Raw genomic sequence first — 25,894 nt, 5'->3', positions numbered from 1 at the left:
CAGATAAACCCCCAAGTAGCCTGAAGAACTCTCAAGGGAAGTCCTAATGACCAGAAGACTGCAAAAAAATATGATCCTTCCACCACCATCACCAATATTGTCAGAACTAATCCTTCCATTGCCCCCACCATCCTGCCAGAACTAATGAAGCTTCTTCTTCTTCCTCAAGGGAAACAACAGTTCAGTTGCCTTTTGAAAAGGTACCTTTGAGATTCCTGGGATTCCTTTGCATCCTTAGGAAGACTCTGCTATTCAGAATGCTTCTTCAAGGTGGATCTTGCATTCAACCATTCTAGCCCTCCCCAACCCTTAGGCTGAAGGTCACCGGCTTCTGCTCACTCATAGTTTGGATTTGCATCTGCAGAGGTTCTTGCACCTCAGAACATTGTCCCTGCAGATCAGTTCAATCAAGTTCTACATTTATAGTTTTGCCTAATGTTCATGCACCCAGCTCCCTTTTTTGAAAGATTCTAGACCTCTTTGTCAGTTGACACAACCATCTCAGATTGTTGAGGATTCAGTTTACCAGTTAGTATAAGTTTCTGTTCCTGATTCTCATTCCCAAGCTTCCTGGGCCACATATGCCACTCTGCTTTCAATTTCCTACTGAAGGGTCTCCTTCATTGTATGAAATTTTTTTAGCCCAGTATCTGTCAGATTTTTGGATATTGAATATAATAATAATAACAACAGAGTTGGAAGGGACCTTGGAGGCCTTCTAGTCCAACCGCCTGCCCAGGCAGGAAACCCTACACCATCTCAGACAGATGGTTATCCAACATCTTCTTAAAAATTTCCAGTGTTGAAGCATTTACAACTTCTGCAGGCAAGTTGTTCCACTTATTAATTGTTCTAACTGTCAGGAAATTTCTTCTTAGTTCTAAGTTGCTTCTTTCCTTGATCAGTTTCCACCCATTGCTTCTTGTTCTACCCTCAGGTGCTTCGACGAACAGCCCGACCCCCTCTTCTTTGTGGCAATTCCTGAGATATTGGAACACTGCTATCATGTCTCCCCTAGTCCTTCTTTTCATTAAATTAGACATACCCAGTTCCTGCAACCGTTCTTCATATGCTGTCCTGGTGTTTGGAAGCCGTACGGGTCTGGATGGGGAGAAACAGGCTCAAGCTTAATCCCTCCAAGACGGAGTGGCTGTGGATGCCGGCATCCCGATTCAGTCAACTGCAGCCGCGGTTGACTGTTGGAGGCGAGTTATTGGCCCCAAAGGACAGGGTGTGCAACTTGGGTGTCCTCCTGGATGATCGGCTGTCGCTTGAAGATCATTTGACGGCCGTCTCCAGGAGGGCCTTCCACCAGGTTCGCCTGGTTCGGCAGTTGCGCCCCTTCCTTGATCGGGATGCCTTGTGCACAGTCACTCATGCGCTCGTTACCTCTCGCTTGGATTATTGTAATGCTCTCTACATGGGGCTCCCCCTGAAGTGCACTCGGAGGCTTCAGTTAGTCCAGAATGCAGCTGCGCGGGTGATAGAGGGAGCTATGTGTAGCTCCCATGTAACACCGCTCCTGCGCAGACTGCACTGGCTACCTGTGGCCTTTCGAGTGCACTTTAAGGTGTTGGTTACGACCTTTAAAGCGCTCCATGGCTTAGGGCCTGGGTACTTACGGGACCGCCTGCTGTTACCACATGCCTCCCACCGACCCGTACGCTCTCACAGAGAGGGACTTCTCAGGGTGCCGTCCGCCAAACAATGTCGGCTGGCGGCCCCCAGGGGAAGGGCCTTCTCTGTGGGGGCTCCCACACTCTGGAACGAGCTTCCCCCAAGTTTACGCCAAATACCTGACCTTCGGACTTTCCGCCGCGAACTGAAGACACACCTTTTTATCCGCGCGGGGCTGGCTTAAATTGAATTTTAAATGTTAAATTTTATTAATTTTAAATGGGGTTTTTTAGCGTATGGTAAATTTTTAAATTTTCAGGCTAATTTAAATAAGTTTTTTAAATTCCGTTTTAATTGTATTTTGTATTGTTTTTTTTATTCTGCCTGTACACCGCCCTGAGTCCTTCGGGAGAAGGGCGGTATAAAAATCAAATAAATAAATAAATAAATAAATATGTTTTAGCCTCCAGTCCCCTAATCATCTTTGTTGCTCTTCTCTGCACTCTTTCTAGAGTCTCAACATCTTTTTTACATCGTAGCAACCAAAACTGAATGCAATATTCCAAGTGTGGCCTTACCAAGGCATTATAGAGTGGTATTAACACTTTACATGATCTTGATTCTATCCGTCTGTTTATGCAGCCTAGAACTGTGTTGGGTTTTTTAGCAGCTGCTGTACACTGCTGGCTCATATCTAAATGGTTGTCCACTAGGACTCCAAGATCCCTCTCACAGTTACTACTATTGAGTAAGGTACCACATATATGGTACCTGTGCATTTTGTTTTTTGTTTTGCCTAAATGTAGAACCTTACTTTTTTCACTGTTGAATTTCATTTTGTTAGATAGTGCCCAATGTTCAAGTAATAATGACACATAATCTTATGCTTAATCAGCAAGGAGGTTTTTCACATGAATATTGAAATCTCCCAACAAAAGTTGAAAAGTCTATAATACCAAAGCCAAAAGCACTTTTATCAGCTTACCTAAGAAGTAACTCAGGCAACAAGGTTGAGGATTAGGGAACCAAATCTCCAGTCTTCCCTGGATTTTCAATCAGACTAGGAAGATTTATTTCAACTTCTTCTTTTACAAAAGTCATACTTTACTCATACAGATAATAATACTAAACCACAGCATAAATTTCATAAGTTCACGAATGGTGACAAAGCCAGGCCAATTCTTAGTGACAAAAACTATATTTTGATATACACTATAAGAATAAACTACCATAGTTCCTTCTAACTTTCCTTTATTAATATTTTTATTAAACTAGTTTCCTTTACTGAATAATTCATTTATTGTATTTTTTAAAATTTCTAACATCCTGCTTCTGTGCTTGCTCTTCTCTATCCTAATTTGTTTAATATCTATCCTAAAGTTTATTCTTACATCCTAATTTTACCACATTTCACAAGTTATTAATATTTTTCTGTTGAATTTTCATTCTATTCTATGGTAAGAACACCAATTTCCCTACTTAGTTTCTATTTCTGTTTATCCTAGAAATAGAATGACTATGGCAAAAGAAAGCAAAGAATAGTGCCAATAGTAATAGGCACCTTAGGTGCAATCCAAAAATAACTGGAACATTCTTAACATTGATAAAATCAGTCAATTACAAGAGGCAGCATTAACAACTTACATTTTGGGATGATATCTTTAACGCCATCAAACATCCATATCTGTCTACCTCAAGTTCTTGGGAAGAACTTGATAAGTGGATAAAAATGCCAATCCAGTCTGAACTGGCTGACTATGCGACAAATCTTAATAATTTATTAAACTTATATACTGCCCAACTCTGTCCAACTCACAAAAATTGTAATAATATCAATAAAACCTAAGAAATAAACAGTGGCGAGCATGATGAAGCAAGGAATCTCATTCTGCCTTGATGGAGGTTTGGATGAAGCGCTGTGGTTCTTCTAATTTCATGGTTATTCTAAGTAACAGCAGAGTGGCAGCCATCCAGAACGTGGAGGGAATAACCATATTTTAATATGGCTTTCTGGAGACCAGAAGAGAAGGGGCATTCTGTTGTCAGGATACATGACCTTCCCGAGGAGAGGGAATGAAGAGGCTTATTTCATAGATCTCTAAGGATGGCAATCCCTAAGAGAGGTAACCTGAAATGAGCATACCCTTACTCATGAATCAAGCAGGCAGATATATGAAAAGAAGGTATCTAGACTCTGAATCTTGAAAGGCTTTAAATATCATAACCAGCTCTTTGACTTGCACTAGAAGCCAATACATAAGCTAGTCTTGGCGTCAGCAAGCCATGACTCTGAAGCTGCATGTGGCTCTTTCATCCGTCTGCTGCTGCTCCCTGTCACTCTGTCACGGCAGAGGGATGAAAGAGTTGTCGCTGAAGTGGCAATGGCCAGAGCCTTAGTGTGGGAACCAATAGGGAACCTATGCTTGTCTTTGCGTGGCAGTAGGATTCCACCTTTGTTGTGGTACATTTGCTGTTGCCACCAGCAAAGAAGGCTGGGAGAGAATGGGCAGGGGCAGATCTTGTGGGGTGGGGGCCCTCCCCCAAGCCTAGCCTTCTTCGTCCCTTGGCGGGACCAAGAGAAAAAAGGGGTCAGTGTGGGGAAGTGCTCCCCTTCCCCGGCCAAGTGCCAAGGGGAGGGTTGGGTGGCCTAGCAGAAGCACCCCCATTGGGAGTCAGATGGTGAAGAGGCCTGGCCTGGCTCTTGCAGTGGGACATTGTTGTCACCTTTGAAACACACTCTATTGTTCGAGGAAGCTGGGCAGTGATAGCTGGGCCATGGGGGAAGCAGAGGCATCAGGACTGCTCCCCCCTCCTGAGAAAGCCGGGCCTGGAGGAGTGCAGAGATTTGTGGGCTGAGCACTGGAGAGTCAGAAGGCGCACTCCAATGATGCCTCTGTACGCGTTTCCAGTGCATGCTCCTCTGTCCTGAAGTGGGACTGAGTGGGGGGAAGGGAGCAGGGGGAATAGTAAGGGGGCTTCTAGGAGGAGAAGCCCAGCTGGCTTTCCTTTTGGCATGGGGCATGGGGAAGACCCAATAAAAATCCAATTTTCCCCAATAAATGGGGAAAATAAAGGCTTGGTGGTCCAGAGTACAAAAAGGGGGTGGTGTCTGTTCATTGGAGGATCAGAGAAGAAATCAGTCAAATTCTGGGCGGGAAGCTATTCAGAGAGGGATCTGCCTGGGTCTCTTCTTCCCTCCCAGTTTTTTCCCTAGTCTCATTTTAAGGCAGCGGTCACCAACTGGTGGTCCGTGGACCACTGGTGGTCCGCGAGAAATTTTTGGTGGTCCACAGAAAAATCATTTGCATTTTTTATATTGCACTAAATCAGGGGTCCTCAAACTACGGCCCCTGGGACAGATACATGCAATGAACGTTTGTGTTGCTGCAGAGAGTCTCCATCTTTGGGGTCTTCTTGTGTGGGGGGCAGAAATTCTGACGTGGGGTCTGCTTCAGCCTCCTGGTGTGGGACTTTGGGCGAAGGCTGGAGGGAAGTGCTGCTGGTGGCAAAGAGGCGGAGAGCCTCATTCCAGTGGGACTGCCTCATGGCCTGGAACTGGCTGACCATCTCAGCCCACTGAGCCTCCAGGCGCTGGTCCCTGGCCTTGCACTCCCACAGGTCTTCCCTCTGCTTGGAAAGCCTATGCTCGTAGTCCTCAGTAAGTTGCTTCTGCTGAGCCTCTTTCTCAGTCCAATCCAATTTGAGCTGAGCTGTTTTGCCAACTCTTTCTCATAGTGGCTGCTTAGCTCCAACAACTGCTTCCTGTTGGGGCCCTAAGGAGTCCAGGTGGGGAGGTGAGGTGTGGCTGAGAGGGGAGGGGCGAATAGAGGCCGGCAAAGCACCTCTCGACATGAGTGACATTGAGTTGGCCCGCGCCAGTCAAATGACCACCTAGCTATGCCCACCCAACCAGTCATTAGGCAGATCATATTAGTGGTCCTTGGGATTTAAAATTATGAATTTAGTGGTCCCTGAGGTCCGAAAGGTTGTGAACCCCTTTTTTAAGGGGAGGGGGAAGCAAGATAGGTAAAAGGCTGCGAGAGGGGAGTGGATAGAGAACTCCATCCATTAAGGGGGGAAGGGAGAGAGAGCGAGAAATAATTTAACAATTGGTGTTCTGCCCTAATGACTGGATGGGTAAGCGTGGCTGGGGGAGGGTCATGTGGGTGGGAGTGAGTGATGTCGAGTTGGCCATGCCCACCAGGTTTTGTGGCTCCTGGTGTTTTCTGTGGGAAATGGGTCCAAATGGCTCTTTGAGTTTTTAAGGTTGATGGCCCCTGAGCTAGTCAAATTCTTATCCCCCATCCGTTTCGGTGCACCATCTCCCCATTATCATCTCAAACCGGGGACTATTTTTTGAACCATCAGGCGCCGGGCTACGGACTTTGGGCTTGAGCTGAAGAGGCATTATAGACTTATCCATCTTTACCATAATGCTCAAAAGTTACGTTTACATGCGTGGAACAGGGAAAGGTTGATACTGGACCTTGGTGGACATGTGATTAATGACCCATCCTGTTGACTTTTGGAAAAAGCACCTTTGGGGCAACAGGTTTTTATAGTTGTGGGCAAATTACGAGTAGTTATCCTATATGAGTATTCTTTCTTTATACTCAGCCTTTTGGCTTCTGGTGGTTTTTTTTTAAATCTAACTGTCCAACTTGGTTCTGTTCCAAACATAAAAGGAAATGAATTATAGTAGTAACGGTGTAGAGCAGATGTTTTGGTTGGACTAGCCATTAACACTCTGACTCATAATAAATTCTCAGTTCCAGTAAGTTCCCAGTTCTTAGTTACAGTAGGTAGTAGGATGCGAGAGAACAATGTGTTTATGCTTTCTGTTTTAAATGTGTTTGGGAATCAATACTTGCCAGGAATTCTTCTTTATAGAAGACACTCTATTGTTCATTTGTTTAGCTAGTCAAAATGTAAACGGTATTCTGAGGCTTTCATCTATAGAAAGAATAAAAACTGGTGCTCAATATAAATAATGGTAATAAATACAATTGAAATTAGTGAATATTAAGTGCATAAGTTAAAGAGGTTTTTTAAAAGAAAATTATATTTATTGGAAAAAATGTGTAGCCCACTTCTCTGAATGCTATGGAGGCAATTTACAACATGATTTTAAATTTATATATTTATAAATTACATTATGATCTATGTTTCCACAAAAAATAGAACCAAAGAAGGCTAACAAAATGCAAGTTCAATTATAATTAAAACATTAACACTCATGGAATACAAATCAGTGAAAAATAAATAGTAACATCCATCAGATTAAAAACTGGATCAGTGAAGCGAAATAGTAGCAAAATCTGCTTTCAGTAAACTTTCTGTATGCTAGCAGAAAAATAATAAAGAGAGAAATACCCAACTTTCTCTTTGTAAGTGGGTTCTTTTTTTTAACTTGAGGATAGCTACTTGGAGGTTTTTGGTTAGTGGTAAATAACAGGACTGCCCTCAAATCTTAAAACAAGGAAGATTCATATGAGGTAATACCCACATTTATTACAATTTGAACTCAAAAAGAATTTATACCCATGTATATTTTATCAAGATATTGCAACAGTGTTTTTGATCTGCTAAAGTTTCAAAATATTTTTAAAAGATAATCTCAGGTATAGTGCATTACACTCATGCCTCATTTATGTACACAAGGTTTGTGTCAACCTGATCTGGTCTGATCCATGGATATAGGATTCACCTCTGAGTCTGGAAATGAGAGTAATCCTGTAGTAAATCTGTAGTCTTTAAGACAAATTCAGTCCCTCTAAAAAAGACCAAATCTCTATATTCTACCCTGTTTCCCTGAAAATAAGACATCCCCGATAATAAGCCCAGTCAGGCTTTTGAGCACATGCGCTAAAATAAGCCTCCCCCAAAAATAAACCCTTCCCGAAAAATTTAAATGGAGAGCTGGAAATAAGGTAAGACAGCAAGAAGAGCCCTATTTTGCTCCACTCGCCCCCAAATAATAAGACCTCCCTGAAAATAAAGCCAAGCACTTATTTTGGGGTTCAAAAAAAATATAAGACAGGGTCTTATTTTTGGGGAAATATGGTAAATGGTTGTTTAACAGACAGGGCCATCTTTTTGTTTTCTTTATACATTAAGATTGGCCTCCACCTAGTCATGTGATCACATTTTGGACTCTTGGCAACTTGTTTGTATTTATGAACAGTTGCCAAGTGCCCTGCAATCATATGACTGCCATTTGCAATTTTCTCTGCTAGCTTCCCCCCAAAATCAGTGTGGAAGGTTGCAAGGGGAGGGGATGTTAGATTTGAGATCCATTTCCCCATTATGCCATTTGTTCTCCCCTCTAAGTAGGAAGAAAAAATATTCCCGCACACTAGAGGAACGGACCGCAAATTTAATAAACATCATCTTTCTCATGATTCTTCCCCCCAGCAGGGTGTGGAGAGATGCCAGGCCCTGTCCCTGCCCCACAATGCCCAGAAGGCCTGGGCCTTCTCCCAATGCTCTGTTTAATGACCCACAAAGTTGCCTAACAACTGAAACTGGGAAAGCTGGGATTGTGGTTGCTGGTGAAGTGGCCACAGTGTCTTGCTTAAAGTTTGCTTCATTCAACATCTAAAATTTTGGGCCCAACTGTGGTCATAAGTGGAAGACTACTTGTGTAGCTTAGTGATAGAATATCTGCATTTCTTGCAGATTGCTTCAATTCCAGTTCTTTCCATCTTTAGCTAGGAAGGGAAACCTTTCATTTTAAACTAAGGAACATTATTTCTAATAAGCATGCACAGTACTAAATTAGATAAGCCAATGATGTAAGCATAAGGCAGTTTCCCATGTTTCCACCATGAATTATCTAATTTTTTTATATCTGACATTCTTATACATGTCCTGAAATTATGTTACTTTAAGTCATTTCTAGTTAGTAAACTCCCCTGTCTCCTTTAACATTCTAAAGATATTAACAATTTGTTTACATAGATAAGAAAACATTTAGTATTTGAAATTTGTCCCAATTCTGTTCCCAATAATTTTACAAACAAATTTTATGTGGATGAAATAGAAACCGTTCTTATCATTTCATGCCCTTTCTTCCCTGGATGCTGTATTTTAAATAGAAGACACTGAGTATAGGTTGGAAACTTCTGTTTGTACGTCTGTGATTAACACAATATTGGTTGTAGCTGCAATGCTCAACTTCTGAATGGCAAGAAAAATGTCAGGATGATTGCCCCTTTCTTAGAATGCCCTGCCTTTCTCTAAGTGGCCTGTGCCCCTCCTGAGCAACCACATTCTGAAAACCACTGATTTAATTAGCTTAGCTACAGATTTCATTTTTCATGAAAATTACTATGTATAGCGGTATAAACATTTAATTTTGTTTTGAAACATAGGAGCTTTTAATCATAATCCACAAGTTAATTATAATTCTAAAGGAACTTCTGATGATACACAAGTCAAAAGTGTACAAGCAAAAATTTATTTTCTCTGAAGTAGAAGAAAAATGGCTATGGAGCAATACAAACTCATGATATGGCAAGGCCTATTCGTGTATTGGAAGATGCCTGAGCTGGATCTTCTGACAGCATTGTAAGCAATATAAAGTTGTTTAAAAAAGAAAAATGATCAATATATAAAATGCTTGCATAATAGAAAATATGTATAACGTATAAAAAAACACAAAAAGGAGAGAAGAGGACAGTGGATCAGTAGATTTCATTTATATCTTGAATTTATGATGTTTGTTCATGCACAATATTAAATCATAATATACTTTGTTTAATTTTAAGTTAATGCTAAGATACCATTAGGTCTTAGATTTCATGCAAACCAGACTTCTGTGGCTTGTTTAGAAATTACTGTTTAAAAACAGTCATTGGCAACCTCAGTTAATTTTGTTTTATGCTATTTGGGTTCCAGCAGGTTCCAAATCAGATTTTGAAATGCAAACAAAATATAGAACAAACCTTTGGAGTAGTGCAAAAATGTTCATAAATCAGTCAAAATAATGTTTTGTCATTGTTCCCAAATTTTTCAGTTCATGTTGTCCTTAATGTCACAAAGATATTACTAATGGTAATGGCAAAAGCCAGTTTTCCAAGTGAACATCACAAAAGTTTAAAATATCCCATGATGTTTTTGTGAGGTTGCTGCAGGTCTCCAGGGTATGTGATACACAGTTTGGGTAATGTGGTCATACTCTATGTATGGTATCATTTACATTATTTGGATTTTTTTTTTTTAAAAAAAGCTTGATATCATTATTAATACTGCTACATTTTTCTATTCGGGTTTTGTAACACTAGTGAATGCAACAAAAGAATAAGTAAAATGTCAAATGTTTCAGATATTAAAAATATCAGATATTAAAAAAAACCATACCACTCAGTCATTTTGGTAGATAAGATTTAAATGGCTGCTAGCATAATAAGGGAAATGCATAACATTATTGTACAAGCCTGAAATACAAAATTAGTAGTCATAGCTATGGATCAGGAGGTGGAGGATGGAATCCAAAATACATAATAGTATGTATTACCTGTAACAAGAGGTGAATAATTGTGTTTTCAGGATTGAAATGAACTTTTTATTTGCCCCTAAACGCTAAGTGTAATGTGGTACTACAGATTATGAGTTAGTCTACAGCTGCATCTTTGTACTTCACAGATGAAATATCTGGAGTAATTTTTTGAATTCCTTTGTCCCTGATTCCATTTTTTTCTGGTAATTCTTTGTCTGATAAATAAGTAAATATCAACGTTCCTTTGGTTAAGATAATCCTTATTGTCATTTTTTACTGTGAGCACATTGGCTCACATTAAAAATGAAATTTTGTTGCCTGCTCTCAAAAGAAAATATATATCTACCTATACACATATTTAACACATATATACATGATAAATATATACATACACGTATACATACATGTATAAGGATTATTCTTTAGATTATTCATGTTGTCTTGTATTCTTGTATGAACTGCACCAGTAGAGGCTAAACCAATTTCATTGTATACATGATATACAATGACAATAAAGGCTTTGAACTTTTAACACACATATGCACATGCTTGAGAGTTCACAAAACTGATGCTATGTGGAACAAAACTCTGAATGAGTAAAAATAAAATAATTTATAGTTAATAAATTTGTGTGAAGAAGTTGAAATTTTCATACATATATATGATATTGGAATTCGCCCTAATAATAAACCAAATTATGGATTTTGAAAATTATTCAAACTGGTTGTATTTATATATATGTAAAATTTAGCAAAAATAAATGCTTTTTTTCCATTCATCCATTTAAATGAAAACATATATGATGATGACAGGCTGGCTGGCTGGCTGATTATGTGTCAAGTCAATCCCAACTCGTAGCGAACACCTAGATAGATTTTCTCCATGACACTTCCTAACTTGTCTTTGGGGTCACTATTAAAAAAAGGACTAGGGGAGATATGATAGCAGTGTTCCAATATCTCAGGGGCTGCCACAAAGAAGAGGGAGTAAAGCTATTCTCCAAAGCACCCGAAGGCAGGACAAGAAGCAGTGGGTGGAAACTAATCAAGGAGAGAAGCAACTTAGAACTAAGGAGAAATTTCCTGACAGTTAGAACAATTAATAAGTGGAACAACTTGCCTGCAGAAGTTGTAAATGCCCCAACACTGGAAATTTTTAAGAAGATGTTGGATAACCATCTGTCTGAGATGGTGTAGGGTTTCCTGCCTGGGCAGGCGGTTGGACTAAAAGGCCTCCAAGGTCCCTTCCAACTCTGTTGTTATTATTATTACTGTTATTAAATTATATTAATAAACCATACCATATAATATACAGTATGATAGCATCTGTATAATATTATATAGTATGGTATATTAGTATATTGGTTTATTGTGTGTTATCAAATATTGGTTTATTGTGTGTTATCAAAATAGTATTGATTCTTAGCAACCACATAGATTTTCTCTGTGACAATCTGACCATAAGCTGGTCCTTCAGATCTTCCAGTAGCCCACCTACTACTGCAATAACTTAGTCCCTCTACTTTGCTGCCTAGTTCTCGTCTTGTTCTCTTTCCTTCCTTTCCCAGTATGTATTAGAATCTCCTCCATAGCGTGTCTGAGCTAGGACAATTTGAGCTTGGTTATTTGTATCTCAAGTGAGAATGCTGGCTTGATTTGTTTGGTGATACATTCCTTTATTTTCTTGCCTGTCCATTGTATGCTCTATAGTCCTCTCCAACACCTAAGTTCACAAGCATCAATATAAATATTATCCTGCTTTTTCAAAGTCCAGCTTTTCCTTCCATAGAGTATCACTGGGAATACCATTGCTTGCGCTGTTCTGATCTTTGTAGATATAGTAGACACATCATGGGATCTGAATATATTTTCCAAGGTTTTCATGGCTAATCTGTCAATGTAGTCTAGCAATATAATAATATATTATGGCTTATAATCTATTTTATAATTCTTATCAGATTATATTTTGTTCTTAAATTAAGAAAATGAATCAGAGGGATCACGTTTAAGCATGGAAAACTGTGTAATCCAAAAACCAAATCAAATAATTGATTCATCAAAGCAGCAACTAAAATCTTAGAAAACTTTCCCACTCCTCCTGGTTGGAGATAGAGAATGGAGCTAAGATGGTATGGCAACATACTTTGCAAGATTTAATAGTTGGATTATAACTAGCAAAATGTACTGCAAATCAATCCTCAGCCATGGAAGCTTATTGAGTATATTGGAATACTCAGTCTTAGATCAGTCTACCTCATAAGAATATTGGTGTATGGAACATTTTGAGAAGCAAGTGCTATTTACTCAGCCATGAAAAGCAGGAAGAAATATAGAATATAAAACCATATAAATAGGAAGAAAAAAATGTGTTGGAAATGTTCAATGCCTTGAGTTATTTGTAAAAATAATAAAGGCAGCAAGCAAACAAATCTAAGCTATATGATTTTTCCAAAAGAATATACTCTAAGATGTTAATTACATTGGAAAGACGTGTGATTCTGTAATTGTACATAACTGGTCTTTTACTCTTATCGTTTTTTATAATAATGGTGCTCAGAAGTGAAAAACTGTGCCAGATTTTCAAGGGTCACTTAGACCAGTATTGGGCAACAATTACTTCCTCCATCATATTGTCACAAACTGTCATGGTAAAATGTTATGGGGATGCAGTTCATGCAGCACTGTAAAATCATTTCTTGTTGTCCAGTTAGCTAGATGTTTTTTTTAACAGCTGATTTGACTTTGGAAAACAGTATTTTCTACATAAGAATATTGTGACATGCCTGCTAGCAGTAATATGACATCTGCCAAATTCATGGCAATGACATTTAATTTATGTCTACTATACGGACCTTAAATATATAAAATAATTCTTGCTAGCAGTATATTTCTATTAAAATTCCTGGTGTCAAGCAAGTTATTTCTAGGCAGTTTTGAAAAAACCAAAGTAGCAGATTGCAAATCTCTTCAGCCAGATCTTATAATCTTTAATTTATTTATTTATTGTATTTATTTATTTATTTTGTCAATCATATATAAGATAACAGTAAAAGTATAAATATAATATGGGTACATGAAAAGAGTAAGTAAAAAGGAATATTAGGACAGGAATGGTAGGCATGCAGGTGCACTTATGCATGTCCCTTTGAGACCTCTTAGGAATGGGGTGAGGTCAACAGTAGACAGTTTAAAGTTTTGGGGGTTTGGGGAAGAAACTACAGAGTCAAGTGGTGCATTCCAGGCATTGACCACTCTGTTACTGAAGTCATATTTTCTGCAATCGAGTTTGGAGCGGTTTACCTTCAGTTTGTATCTATTATTTGCTCATGTATTGTTGTGGTTGAAGCTGAAGTTGTCATTGACGGATAGGACATTGTGGTAGATAATTTTATGTACTATGCTTAGGTCAGACTGAAGTCGGCATAGTTCTAAGTTGTCTAAGCTCCAAATTTGGAGTTCAATGGCATAAGGTATTTTATTGTGGGTAGAGGAGTGGAGGACTCTTCTTGTAAAATATCTTTGGACTCACTCTATTGTATTTATATCTGATACGCAGTGCGGGTTCCAGACAGATGAGCTGTATTCAAGAATTGGTCTAGCAAATGTTTCATATGCTCTAGTTAGTAGTACAATATTACCAGAGAAGAAGCTATGCAAGATTAGGTTAACAACTCTTAGTGCCTTTTTGGCAATGTTGTTACAGTGGGCTCTGGCACTTAGATCTTTAGAAATGAGTACTCCAAGGTCCTTGACAGAGTGAGGGTCATCTAGGTCATGTCCATCTAATTTGTATTTTATATTTTGATATATATTTTTTTGCCAATGTGCAAGACAGAGCATTTGTTGGTTGAGATTTGAAGTTGCTGCTTGTTAGACCAATCTGACATATAATCGAGGTCTTTTTGAAGGGTAGTTGCATTGTCTGTAATGTTGAATAGTTTAACATCATCAGTGAAGAGAACACAGTTGCTTTTAATATGATCGCAAAGCAGGGATGAAATGCCGATCCAGTAATGATGGCGGCTGCTGGTTCGGAGGACTGGCTGGTTCGGAGGACCGGTAGCAAAAATCCCTGGCCCCGCCCCCTGCCCCTGCTGAGCCGCACCATCAGCAGAGGTTTTCTTTTTTACTTTTTTTAAACTTTTCTTCAGCTGAAACATGCCTTTAAAAGTAAAAAAAAACCCTCTGATGATCGCGGGGCTGAGCAGAGATCATCAAAACCCTTTAAAAGTTTTTTTTAAAAAACCCTCTTCAGCCGAAGGGGGAAAAAAAGGGAAAAAAAGGATTTAAAAGCCTCCTCTGGCGATCCCAGAGGCGTTTCCTGATCCTCACAGGCTTTTAAACTCACTTTTTAACAACCCCCACTTACAAGAGCCTCCACCCATGCCTAGCCAATTCCCCCTCCTCATTTACCTATAATTACTGCTCCTTTCCGGCTGGCAACGGCATGCTTTTCTTCAGCTACTGATTACTGTTTGCTTTGACTTCCTGCTTTGCTGAATGAGGAGCTCTGGGAGTTGAAGTCCACAATCTAAGTTACTAAGGTTGGAGACCCCTGATCTAAAAAAATTAATAAAAATAATAAAATAAAATATGTGTTCAGCTTTCTGAGATTTGGTTTGTTTCTGTAGTGTTTCACTCTAACTGCACAAACACACAAAATCTCACAAAGCTGTATGTGGCATTGTGTGTTTGTGTGTGTGTGTGTGTGTGTGAGAGAGAGAGAGAGAGAGAGAGAGAGAGTCAGTTGTGTTGTGTGTGTGTAAACTTGTGAAAGTGTGAGGTTCCTGCTTGTTGCAGGGCCAATTTTGGGTGAAGTGCAACTGCTTTTACATTGTGTGTGAGTCAGTTGTGTTGTGTGTATGTAAAGTGTGAAAGTTGGTTTTTGGTACCTCTTATTGTTTTGTATACCTTATTTATTATTTTTATTATTTATTGTTATTGGCCACGCCAACCCAGTTATCTGACCACCAAGTCATGCCCACCAATTAAGCCATGCCCACAGAACCGGTGGGGAAAATTTTTAGATTTCACCCCTGTCGCAAAGGTCACTTATGTAAAGTATGAAGAGTGTTGGACCTAAAACACTGCCTTGGGGAACACCACTATTAACATGTACAGGATTTGATAGAGCGCTTCCTATTTTGACCACTTGTTGTCTGTTTGACAGAAAGGCAGCAATCCAGTTATGTAGGAGTCCAGAAATGCCATAGGATTTTAGTTTTAGAAGTAATCCGCCATGTACCACCGAATCAAAAGCTTTACAGAAGTCTATGTAAACTATTGCTTTGCCCTGATCTAGATGTGTAGTCCATATGTTTTTGCAATGTAGTAGTTGTAGATTACAGGATATTTTTTTTCTGAAACCAAATTGTTTGATAGTAAGTAGGTTGCTGGTCTCTAGGTGGAAGGTAATAGATTGGTTAATGATCGATTCCATGACTTTGCAGGTGACGCAACATAAAGAATTGGTCTGTAATTTTCAACTAGGCTAGGGTGTCACTTTCTGAAGATAGTTATGACCTTGGCTTTGGTAGGGCAAGGCGCTGGTACTGAAAGATTTTTCAAAAATTATGCTTAGAGGTTCTGCAATTGCAGTGGCTAATATATTAATATGGTCAAGCTTATGATTGCTATCAAAATCCATTTTTTCTTTCTTTCTGCGTATGTATTTAGGATGCAAATGAAGACCCTGGAGAAGATGTTGCTCTTCTTTCAGTCAGTTTTGAGGATACCGAAGCTACTCAGGTTTTTCCCAAATTGTACCTCTCTCCTCGAATTGAACAGTGAGTGCTATATCTCATATATAGTAATCTTGGTTTCACAATATTTTATTGTATTTCTCATTGTTTATATCTAAGAGGACTATAAGGGGCGTGCATAAGAGCATAAAAGTGCCTACCGTTCCTTCCTGTCCTATTGTTCCCTTTATTATATCAAATTAATATAGCTGATGCATATTCTTTACTTATATATATATATATATATATATATATATATATATATTCTTCATGATATTTTTTTTTTACTTATGACAATGTTTGTGTATACTGTTGTGACAAAATGAAATAAAAAAAATAAAATAAACAATGTTTATATATACTGTTTATATATACTGTTTGGACAGTATAAAACCTCTCTGACTTTTAATGGAAAAAATGTAATGATTTTTGTAAGGGACAATGCCGGTCAAGCCATGCAGCTTCCCATTTTAAAGTCTTTAAAGCTGAACTCTCAGCTGTAATCAGCCTGTATTTTCCTTAAATGATGTTCATTGAATGTTCCTCTTCATTCCACTGGTTCAAAGAAATTTAGCTCCATGTTGGGCTTCAAGTGTTCATAGATTAATCTCTGGTTCTTTCAAAATGGAAAAATGTGTATGACACTGGCCTATTCTGTCTTTTTGTCTAGATCAAGGAGGTCAAACTCAATTTCATTGAGGGCCGCATCAAGGATGTGTTTGACCTCAGGGAGCTGGAGTGGGCATAGCCAGGGTGGGCATGCATGACATCACTCATGTTGACATCACTGTCAACATCACAACATGACATCACTGCATGACATCACTCAGGGGGCGCCTGTGGTGGCCCGAGTGCTCTGCCAGTGAAAATGGGCTTCGGGCCCCCATTTTTGGCTTCAATGGCCTCCTGCAGCCCTCTGCCAGCAGAAACAGAGCTCAGGTGGGTCATGGACTAAAATGTAGCCTGGGACAGCTATGCACGGCCCTCCCGGGCTCCGTTTTTGCTGGCAGAGACACAGTGGGCAGGATCTTCACTGTTTCTAGGGTGGCCAAGTCTTTGGTTATTGACTAGTATCTTATAAATGCAACCACTTTTTCTTATTGATCTCTTCATTAATTTCCCCATAAAATCATGGAATTAAAAAATAATAATTCTGTGACATATGCTGTGTGATTTATATTTCCTGGCTGGAGCCCAGAGTGAGGATTGGGATTTGTCTCCGTTCATGCACAGTGGTAATAGTAAGCATCGTAAACATATTTTATGTCAAGGCAAGGTAGATGGCAAATAAATAAATTAGACCTGATGAAAAATATGCCAAATACTCAGTTATTTCCTCATTTTTTTGTTTTCTGTATTTTTGCCATTGCATCAAGTACTTGCATGACTAGGTAACATTATCTGTATGTGATATAAATGAATAACTTCCTTTCTACTAGCAGTGTTGTTTGATGCTCTCTGTGGAAGAATGATTCACTGAGATCTAGGTTAGGCCAGGGGTAAGCCGCCCTGAGTCTTTGGAGAAGGGCGGGATATAAATGTAAATTTAAAAAAAAAAAAAAGGGGTGTCAAACTCGATTTCATTGAGCACTGCATCAGGGTTGTATTCGACCTCCAGGTGCTGGGCGGGCATGACCCCATTTTCAGTCAGGATGTCCTCCTGCAGCCCTCTGCCAGTAAAAATGAAGCTCGGGGTGTCGCACATGGCCCACTGAGCTCTGTTTTTGCTGGCAGAGGCACCACAGGTCAGTCCTTTGCTGTTTCCTAAGCACCCCGTGGGCTGGATCGGGCCCACGGCCATGAGTTTGACACCTCTTGGTTAGGCTTTGATGTCCAAAATAACTTTGTCCCTTAAAAGTAAGTCTGATGCAGAGTGAAACTGGAATCCATTCCAGACTACAGTTTAAGACATAGGTTTATTGTCAGGCCTGGAAACCATACTAGACTTTAGGGTTCCAGACGCTGCCACATTTTTCCCCTGAGGGGAAGAAGGGGGGTTGAGGGGTATGGTAACATTCTTCAAGCGGTCAAGGTCGGATGGTGTTCACATCTGCAGGAAGAATGGCGAGAAGATATTCGAATGAACTGGGAGAACGTGGGACCATGTGACCATCAAAGTGGTCAGGGGGGTGGGACTCTTGGGGTTTGTATAACTGGGAAAAGAATCCGGAAATTCAGTTTTGGAATTTCACTCATCGTGTGCCAGTTTCCTCATGCTAGTAAAGAACTCTGAAAAACAATGGCTTTTGAGTTTTTTTTATGCAGAAGAGGTTTTTCTGGAACCTTGACATTATTCCAAAACTGCTAACTTTCGTTTGCTAACGGTACCCTCTCCTCCGCTCAGAGGGGGCCCGTTAGGGGGGTGCTGGGCCCCAGCCTCCGCAACCTCCACAGTGGTGCAAAGACCCAGCAAAGATTTGTGCATTCAGTTTTAATTTGGTTGCATATGTTTCTGTAACGGTTTCTGAAGTTTGTAACAGCCTTTTTTGTTTCTTTTCCAGAGGGATTTTTTTTTTGATTGAAGCTTTTTTATTGATATGGGTAGTTTGTTTTTCTTGGACATGGTAGTCATTCGTGGTACATATAATTTAATGACTCTATTGATTTCAAGTAGGAAGATTCTATAGAGGTCATCAGCGGTTATGCAGGTTGCAAACAGATTTTGCCAGTTCAGAAGTGAAAGATCGTTGTTTATAAGGTCGTAATTGGCTTTCTTGAAGTTGTAGTTGGGAGTTCTGGTGTTATGGCGAATTAAGTATGGACGTATATTGAGACGAAAATCAATCATGCAGTGGTCACTGTTTGAAAAAGGTTCTTTAATTTGTATTCCGTAAATTGAGTTTGGATTGTTGCAGAAGATGAGGTCAACATATGTTTATATGTGTATATACTATATAATCTTTTTGTATGATGTTGTGACAAAATAAATAAATAAATAAATAAATAAAGATATGACTCAAAAACCCGAAGTGGTAGAGCCTGCTTGTCAGCTTGGAGCACAGCCCAAAGACTCCGATTCATGGGTAAGCTGTCGTTCGGGAGAAAACATTTCCCCGGGGCGGAATGGAGAGCCCCCTCCCTCTTCTCAACCTCACTGGAGGACAGTAAAACCCGGAGAATCGGGAGAGTCACTGGATTGGGACCTGAGAAACCCCCTGAAATCCCAGTCCCTATTAGAGCTCCCTGAAACTCTTGAGCGTTTGGAAGTGAGGCCTCGTATAAGCTCAGCTCACCCACCTCGAGAACCTTTAGCTCAGCCTAAATTCACCTTCCCTCCACCAGAGAGGGAGAAATTACTGAAGCTCAAAGCCATTCTGATGAACGCAGGAGGACCTCCCTTCCCTCCTTCAGACGGCAGGGAGTTCAGGCAGCACCAGGGACTTGGGGGGAATCGCAACTCCCCCCTCCAATTGACTTTTCCCGCCAACAGAGGCCTACGCTGCCTCCAGCTGCTTCTATTCCTCCTGGTTGGGCATTTTATCCTGGACAAGGGTGGATCCAATACCAATGGCAACCAGCCAGTTCAGCACCTTTCTTTCCTGGGGGCCCCAGGCCGATTTTTGCCTCGTCAGCTGAAGCATTTCAAGGACTTCCTTCTCAGCAGCCAGGGGGAATTCCACCCCCCTTTACAACTCAGCAACCAGCTACAACAGCAACGGCCATCCCCCATATCCCTCTTCAACCGCAAGCAGGCCAGCTAAACCCACCTGCACCCCCTCACCCAGCCCCTCACCCTTTCAAACCAACCTTTGATGGGAATCCACACCACCTGGCTTACTTTCTCAGCAAAATTGAGGCTTACGTTGAACAATATAGACATCAATACCCATCAGAAAGAAGCCTAATCAACGCCATCTCGGATGGTATGGGGCTAGCCTCAGAATGGATAGCTCAACTACACAATGAATGTGCACCAGAACTAAACGATGTTAACGGATTCATGGCACTTATATGACAAAATGACAAAATATTATATCCAATATTTTGGGTTTTTCATGTGTAAAGTTAGTATTTTAATTTTACAGAATATTTAGAACAGGTTTTTAGTAACGTGCATTGAATTCAGCATGGTCTACAGTTTTATCAACTGATGCATGCTGTGTTGACCAGAATTCTCACTATTCATTCTGAATTTAAAGTTTCATTATGAGTTTTAAATTTGCTAAAACAATATAACACATTTAATTATTTATAAATAATGAACGTTTTGCTGGAAAATTATATCTTACCTAACATCTCTAAATACCTAATTTATTCTTTTTGTTTTATTTTTATTTTATTTTTTATTTTCTTTTTAAGTTGCTTACTATATCTTTATTTATTTATTTATTTATTGAAAAAGTTTTAAAAAACAAAAACATTTCCCCCCCTTTTTTCCCCCCTCCCTCCAAGAAAACCCCATTCCCCTCCTTCTCGCTTCCCGGTCAATCACAAGGTATTGTTATACATAAACCAAACATAGAGTAAAATTTTCCCTTCTAATCCAATTAATCTCATCCAAATCTTTTCATCTCCCAACCCCCTCCCCATTACATAAAATAATACTTCCTAATTATTCAAAGGCAATCTGATATTTCTTAATCTGATATCTGTTTTGTAGATAATCAATCCATTTTTTCCATTCAATTAAATATCTTTCCTGCGTATTGTCTTTTAAAAAAGCTGAGATTTTAGCCAAATTAATGACTTTCAATATCCATTCTTCTATTGTAGGTACCTCTTCTTTCTTCCGTATTGTCCAATCAACAGTCTTGCTGCTGTTATTAAATTCAGAATCAATTTAGTCTCAATCCCTGTACAATCCGTTATAATTCCCAAAAGGAAAAATTGCGGCAGGAACTTTATCTTCTTTTTCAGGCTTACTATATCTTCTTGAATGCATAATGAAAATAAATAAAAATGTGCTAATTTAAATGTTAAATAGCATTCTTTTTTAAATTGTTTTATTGAAATAAAAATAATGCTTTTTCAGATTTTGTAGTATGAGAACATTTGGTGAGTTGTAGTCAGGAAACTGCAATTTAGCAAACCTATTAATCTTTGTTATAAGACTAGAAGACTTCTTATTTTGTGCTAATAGGATATTGGTCCAAGTATGTCACAGTATTTATTTTAGTTATGGTACAATTAAAATACAGTTAATAAATTTAGTCTGCTCTTAAAATGGTAGTCCTAGGAGGAAAAATAGTTCGACTTCCTTTTTCCCATTTTTGGAACTCATCTTTGTTCACTTACCAATCTCCCCTTTTCTGCCTCACTCTTGAACTCTCTGTTTTAGAATTCCAGGCTTACATGTACTTTATCTTAGAGATAAACACTAATGGAAAGGACTTCCCCAAAAAGAGTTACAAGTTGTGAACCTGGAAGAAACACTTGCAGGTCTCTGAACTTTCTTGTACTGTATCCTTAAATGGGTAAGATATTAAGGTGGGGATTTGTTTGCTCAATTATCTCATCTAAAAATGCAGAATAATGGAAAATGATAGAACTTGCCTCAGGAATTTGATAATAAACAAGTCTAAGTAACTTTCCTTAAATTAAATATTTAATGTGTATATAATAGGCTTCACCCTCTCCTCACCCAGAAGAAATCACACAATGGGGTGATTTGCGCTTAAATCCATCCTTAGCCATAGAAACTCATTGGTGGCTTCAAATTCTTTGTGTTCAGCCCATCTCACAGGGCAATTATGGAGATAAAAGGAGTGGAGATATCTGCTAATTCTACCCTGAGCTTCTAGAAAAAAAGACAGAATGTAAATCTAATGCACAAGAATTATCAAGGTAATTCACTCAGAGGACAATACTTACTGCATCAGTCACTTTTTGGACAAAACTTTTCTTGTTTTTCAGAACATAGCGTGTATAAGATATTGATTAATGACCTAATTTTATTTATTTATTAAATTCCGATAGCCGCTCGTCTTACATGTGTGATTCTGGCAGTATACAAAAGTAAAACAAAAAAAAAACAATAGACCAAAATAAAACATAACAGAAAAATTATTAAAAACCATTTAAAGAACATCTGCAAGACAGCACACTCAATTTTCCTAGAAATATAATCACTTGGCAGACTCCATACACCATAGTTTCTAAAACCATATTATTTAGGATGGATATCTATTTCCTATGATCTGAAGTAATGCCATTTGTAGTCTTATACACAAAGCTTGTTGAAAGGTAGTTTGGACAATTACCACTCTAAATAAAGGTGGAAATTGACAAACATCTTTGTCAGTTTAATCTTCAAAACAGATAGTTTTGATAAATAATTTTTAAAATTATTAATTGTGTCCTTTGATACTTCTTACAATGTTCAGCTTTAGGATAAAGTTACCATTGTAAAAAAAACACTTTTCACAGTTGAATTGACGTCTGCTTGAAGTTATCATTTGTGATCATTTCATATTCCAGCAAAAACATCTACTTTCTTGAAATGGTGAGAGAACCATAAAAGTCCTGCAGAAACCTAGACGGTTTATTTAAGTGACTACAGAACATGGCGTGTTTGTTAAAAGCTATGGCTTTCAAAGAAGTTTGTAGGACCTGTGGAACTCAATTGTTAACTATTTATTATAGCCATGTCTACAAAAAAGAGTTACACTTAATCTCTTTTAAAGTGGTAGCAAAAAAAACCCCATTATTTAATGATGGAGGAGAAAATGTAGTCAATATCTCATTCTCAATAATGTGAATACCTTGTTTTTATAATAATAGAAAACTGATAACATTATTTTAAAACATAACTTTTTTCATTTAGAAACACCTTATAAATATACTTGGAATAGTTTCCCTTACCCTTGTCCAGGGTTTGCAGATGTATAAGATTGATTGAAATCTACATACTTACCAATAAAGTTGACAGTGGAAAAGAGAATAAAGACCGCATTCATATTTGAGTATAAAATATTGTGTTTTTCTGCAGATAGTTTTATAAAGGTTAGTTTTTAGAAGATGACTAGTGTCTGGCAACTACTGAAATTTTTTTTAAAAAGGTGAAAAGAAAATGCTATCAAGATTACTTGCAATCTTGCAAAAAATTTTGTTCCATCTATTTTACAAGAGAATCAGTTACACATGTTTTAAAAATCAGCATTACTATTGCTGTATCAGTAAAATAATCACGAGAATGTAGCATGCAGCTTTCTTTAAAAAATGAATTGAACTGCAAGTCATTCAATAGTAGTACTGGGAATTGTTAAGCATATAATATTACAGTTACTATCAATAGCAGTTATATGTTTAAATGCAATTTTAAATACTTGTTCTCTGATTCATTCTACTTAAGTGTTTTTAGATTCAGACTACAAATTGAGTACACAATTGGGAGCAAATTAAGTTCTTGACTGAGAAAGGAACTTAATTACAAAAATATAAATCCATAGGGAACTCTTTTCAGTAAGCTATTTTATTTTTTTCCAGGATATTGTATCATCTTTTAGTATTCTCCAGTAAATGAAGATGATGTTGAAATTTATAAAAAAATAGAAGGAACTATAAAGGAAGCAGAAGATAAACGTGAAAGAAATATTTAGATAATATTATTACCTCAAACTTTATTATATAAATAATAAATACTGTGTTCTATCTTTACTAATAAGTTGTCATAACCGCTTTTGATTATACAAGAAGACTTTAGAAAAGGCAGCGATGGGATTTCAGCACTAGTCTTCTAAGAAGTGTCAGGACTCCTGCTTTTATATCTACGTTATTAGTCTCACACCATGTAGAAAAATATGTGGGGCGCTTTGTCTTGATATACTGTACTGGATATTTTGATTCAGTAATTTGGAAAGCTGCCTTTTGACTGCTTTATGCAGCATTTTATGAATGTATTGTTAAAAATACACCTACCCACCTATTATGCTATTCTTTTTGAAGTAAGCAATATTAGGCAGAGTGTAGAAAAAAAATACTGTAATGAACCAAACAAATGAATTTTTTTTTGTCTATGTCATATCAGTTCAAATATATATAGTATGTAATTGCTGGAATATTGCAGTTTAATTCTTTTTCTCATGCTAAATGGTGGAGCCTATAAGATAATCAAGGTATTACAGAATACTTTAAAAATTTATTGTATGGAAGATTTCAATGAAATTAAATCAATCCTGAATGATAATGATCAGTTTTTATTGTTTATTATTTACAGTGTTACAACAGAAATCACATTTGATTGTGGCCACTCATTGGCAGCATTCAGAGCTACAGCATTTATTGACTCGTTTAATGCAGTACTGGTAATCCTCATTTTAGCACTGAATCAGAAGACTTATAATTGTTCAAAGTTGCAGCCACCACAGCTTTCCCACAGATAGGTGACCACGATTCAGGCGCTTGTCAATTGACACACAATTACAACAGTCACAGTGTCCTGTGGTCACAGGATCCCCATTTGCTACCTTTACTGCCAGCTTCCAACAATTCCAGTCTGAGAACTGTAAAAAGAGGATAAGTAGTTAAAAATTATATCTTCACATCATCTTTAATAAAATTATATTTCCTTCTTTTGTTTTAAAACCAGAACAATAGCAAAAACAAAAGCCCTGTTTCTATGTTTAGATAAGGAAATATCTCTCAAAGGATGACCAGGCAGGTCACGGATTGTCTAGTTATAGGTAGTATTTGATACCTGGGCAGAATTGCAAGAAATAATTGAACACAGAACAAATCAGTAACTCAGGCTAAATTGTATTGTTAATTAAAGCCAAAAGCTTTGATTGGTAAGACCTAAATAAGACTTGATATCTCTAGTTCCTAATTTGTCTAGAGGTTGTGATTCACCCTCCCCAACACATTCATTCACATATGCATTTGCTGTCATTAAAATAGGATATAACACCTCTTTACACACAAATTTCTGACATATGGCAATATGCAAGCAAAGAATACATTTTAATGTGTTTATTTAATAGTTTTACAGAGACTGTAGTAAATAGATTGATAAGAAACAGGAATAATTAGATACAGGAGTTAAAATTGCATATGTAGGAGCTAAATGACTAATCCATCAAATGATTTACCCCCTAGGCTGGGAAGTGGATGTAGAAGCTAAAGTATAGTGAAAATGCAGACATATAAAGTCCCTCTGTCAAGCAGGTAAAAAATAATAATCCTTTATTTTATTCAAATTCCTGGTTGTTTTCAAAGATTTTTTGCTCCCAGGCTTTCATTGGCTCTAGTTCCTCTCTATTCCTGCTTCTTATTTAGATCTTTTACCTCCTTAGTATTTAAGATTGGATCTTTTAGGATAACCTAGCAACTTTGGTTCAGTATTGTAAGAGCAAATACTGCATCTTCTTAATACATGATACCTAGTATAAAGCAAAGATTTATAGAAGTCTCTACCACTCGTAGCTGTAAATCACTGTCTCATTAACATATTATGGTCATTTTCTAGTCTTATCTCTTCTTATTTCCAGACATAGTTTCTCTCCAATAATTGTTTTTACAGGCAATACATGAAGCTCTAAAAATGTGGACAAAATAATGGCAAATTTAAACACATGCATTTCTCTCTCAAGTAAAATGAACATTTAGCTTTGAATATAATATATTATTAACAGAACACAATACAGTACAATAGGTCAAGTACCTGCTGGTCCCAAGAGTGCAGCCAATTTCAATTATAACAGCATGGTAGCAAGAATTCTGAAATCCTATCATAATCAAGCAAAACAAAGCAGTAAAAAGTAAGTCTGTGATAAGGCTTCTTTCATTTCATTTCGTAATTCAGTTAACAATGGATGAGAGAGTGGACCTTAGCCCTACTGTGCAACATGGGGCCATTTTCAGTTCTTGACTCCTGCTCAAAGAGCAGCTGACAGTCATAGCAAGGTGTACAATTTGTACACCTTGCTTTGTACAAATTTATGTTGTGTGCCAGTTGCACCTTTTTCTGGATCAGGATTCCCAGCTTATAATTGCTATTCCTTTGTCATATATTTTTTTAAACTATTGCAATGTGTTATATATGGGACTGCCATTTAGAAACTATAACTGGTCCAAAATGTAGGTATGTAGGAGCTACGGCC

At 38.1% G+C, this 25,894-nt stretch overlaps 1 protein-coding gene across 3 annotated transcripts in view; it reads left to right on the top strand.

Moving 5' to 3' along the window:
• The window catches only part of BABAM2 (BRISC and BRCA1 A complex member 2), a 158,340-nt gene that overhangs the window by 38,283 nt on the left and 94,163 nt on the right, over positions 1-25,894 (top strand). For all 3 annotated transcript variants that reach the window (XM_058163149.1, XM_058162984.1, XM_058163068.1), the window contains one exon: positions 15,793-15,902. In XM_058163149.1, coding sequence (XP_058019132.1) covers positions 15,793-15,902 — 110 coding nt within the window. The remainder of the gene's footprint in view (positions 1-15,792; positions 15,903-25,894) is intronic.

This window comes from Ahaetulla prasina, chromosome 1, assembly GCF_028640845.1.
Source record: "Ahaetulla prasina isolate Xishuangbanna chromosome 1, ASM2864084v1, whole genome shotgun sequence".
In the NCBI taxonomy this organism is placed as follows: Eukaryota; Metazoa; Chordata; class Lepidosauria; order Squamata; family Colubridae; genus Ahaetulla; species Ahaetulla prasina.
This window is presented reverse-complemented; position numbering and strand designations above follow the sequence as displayed.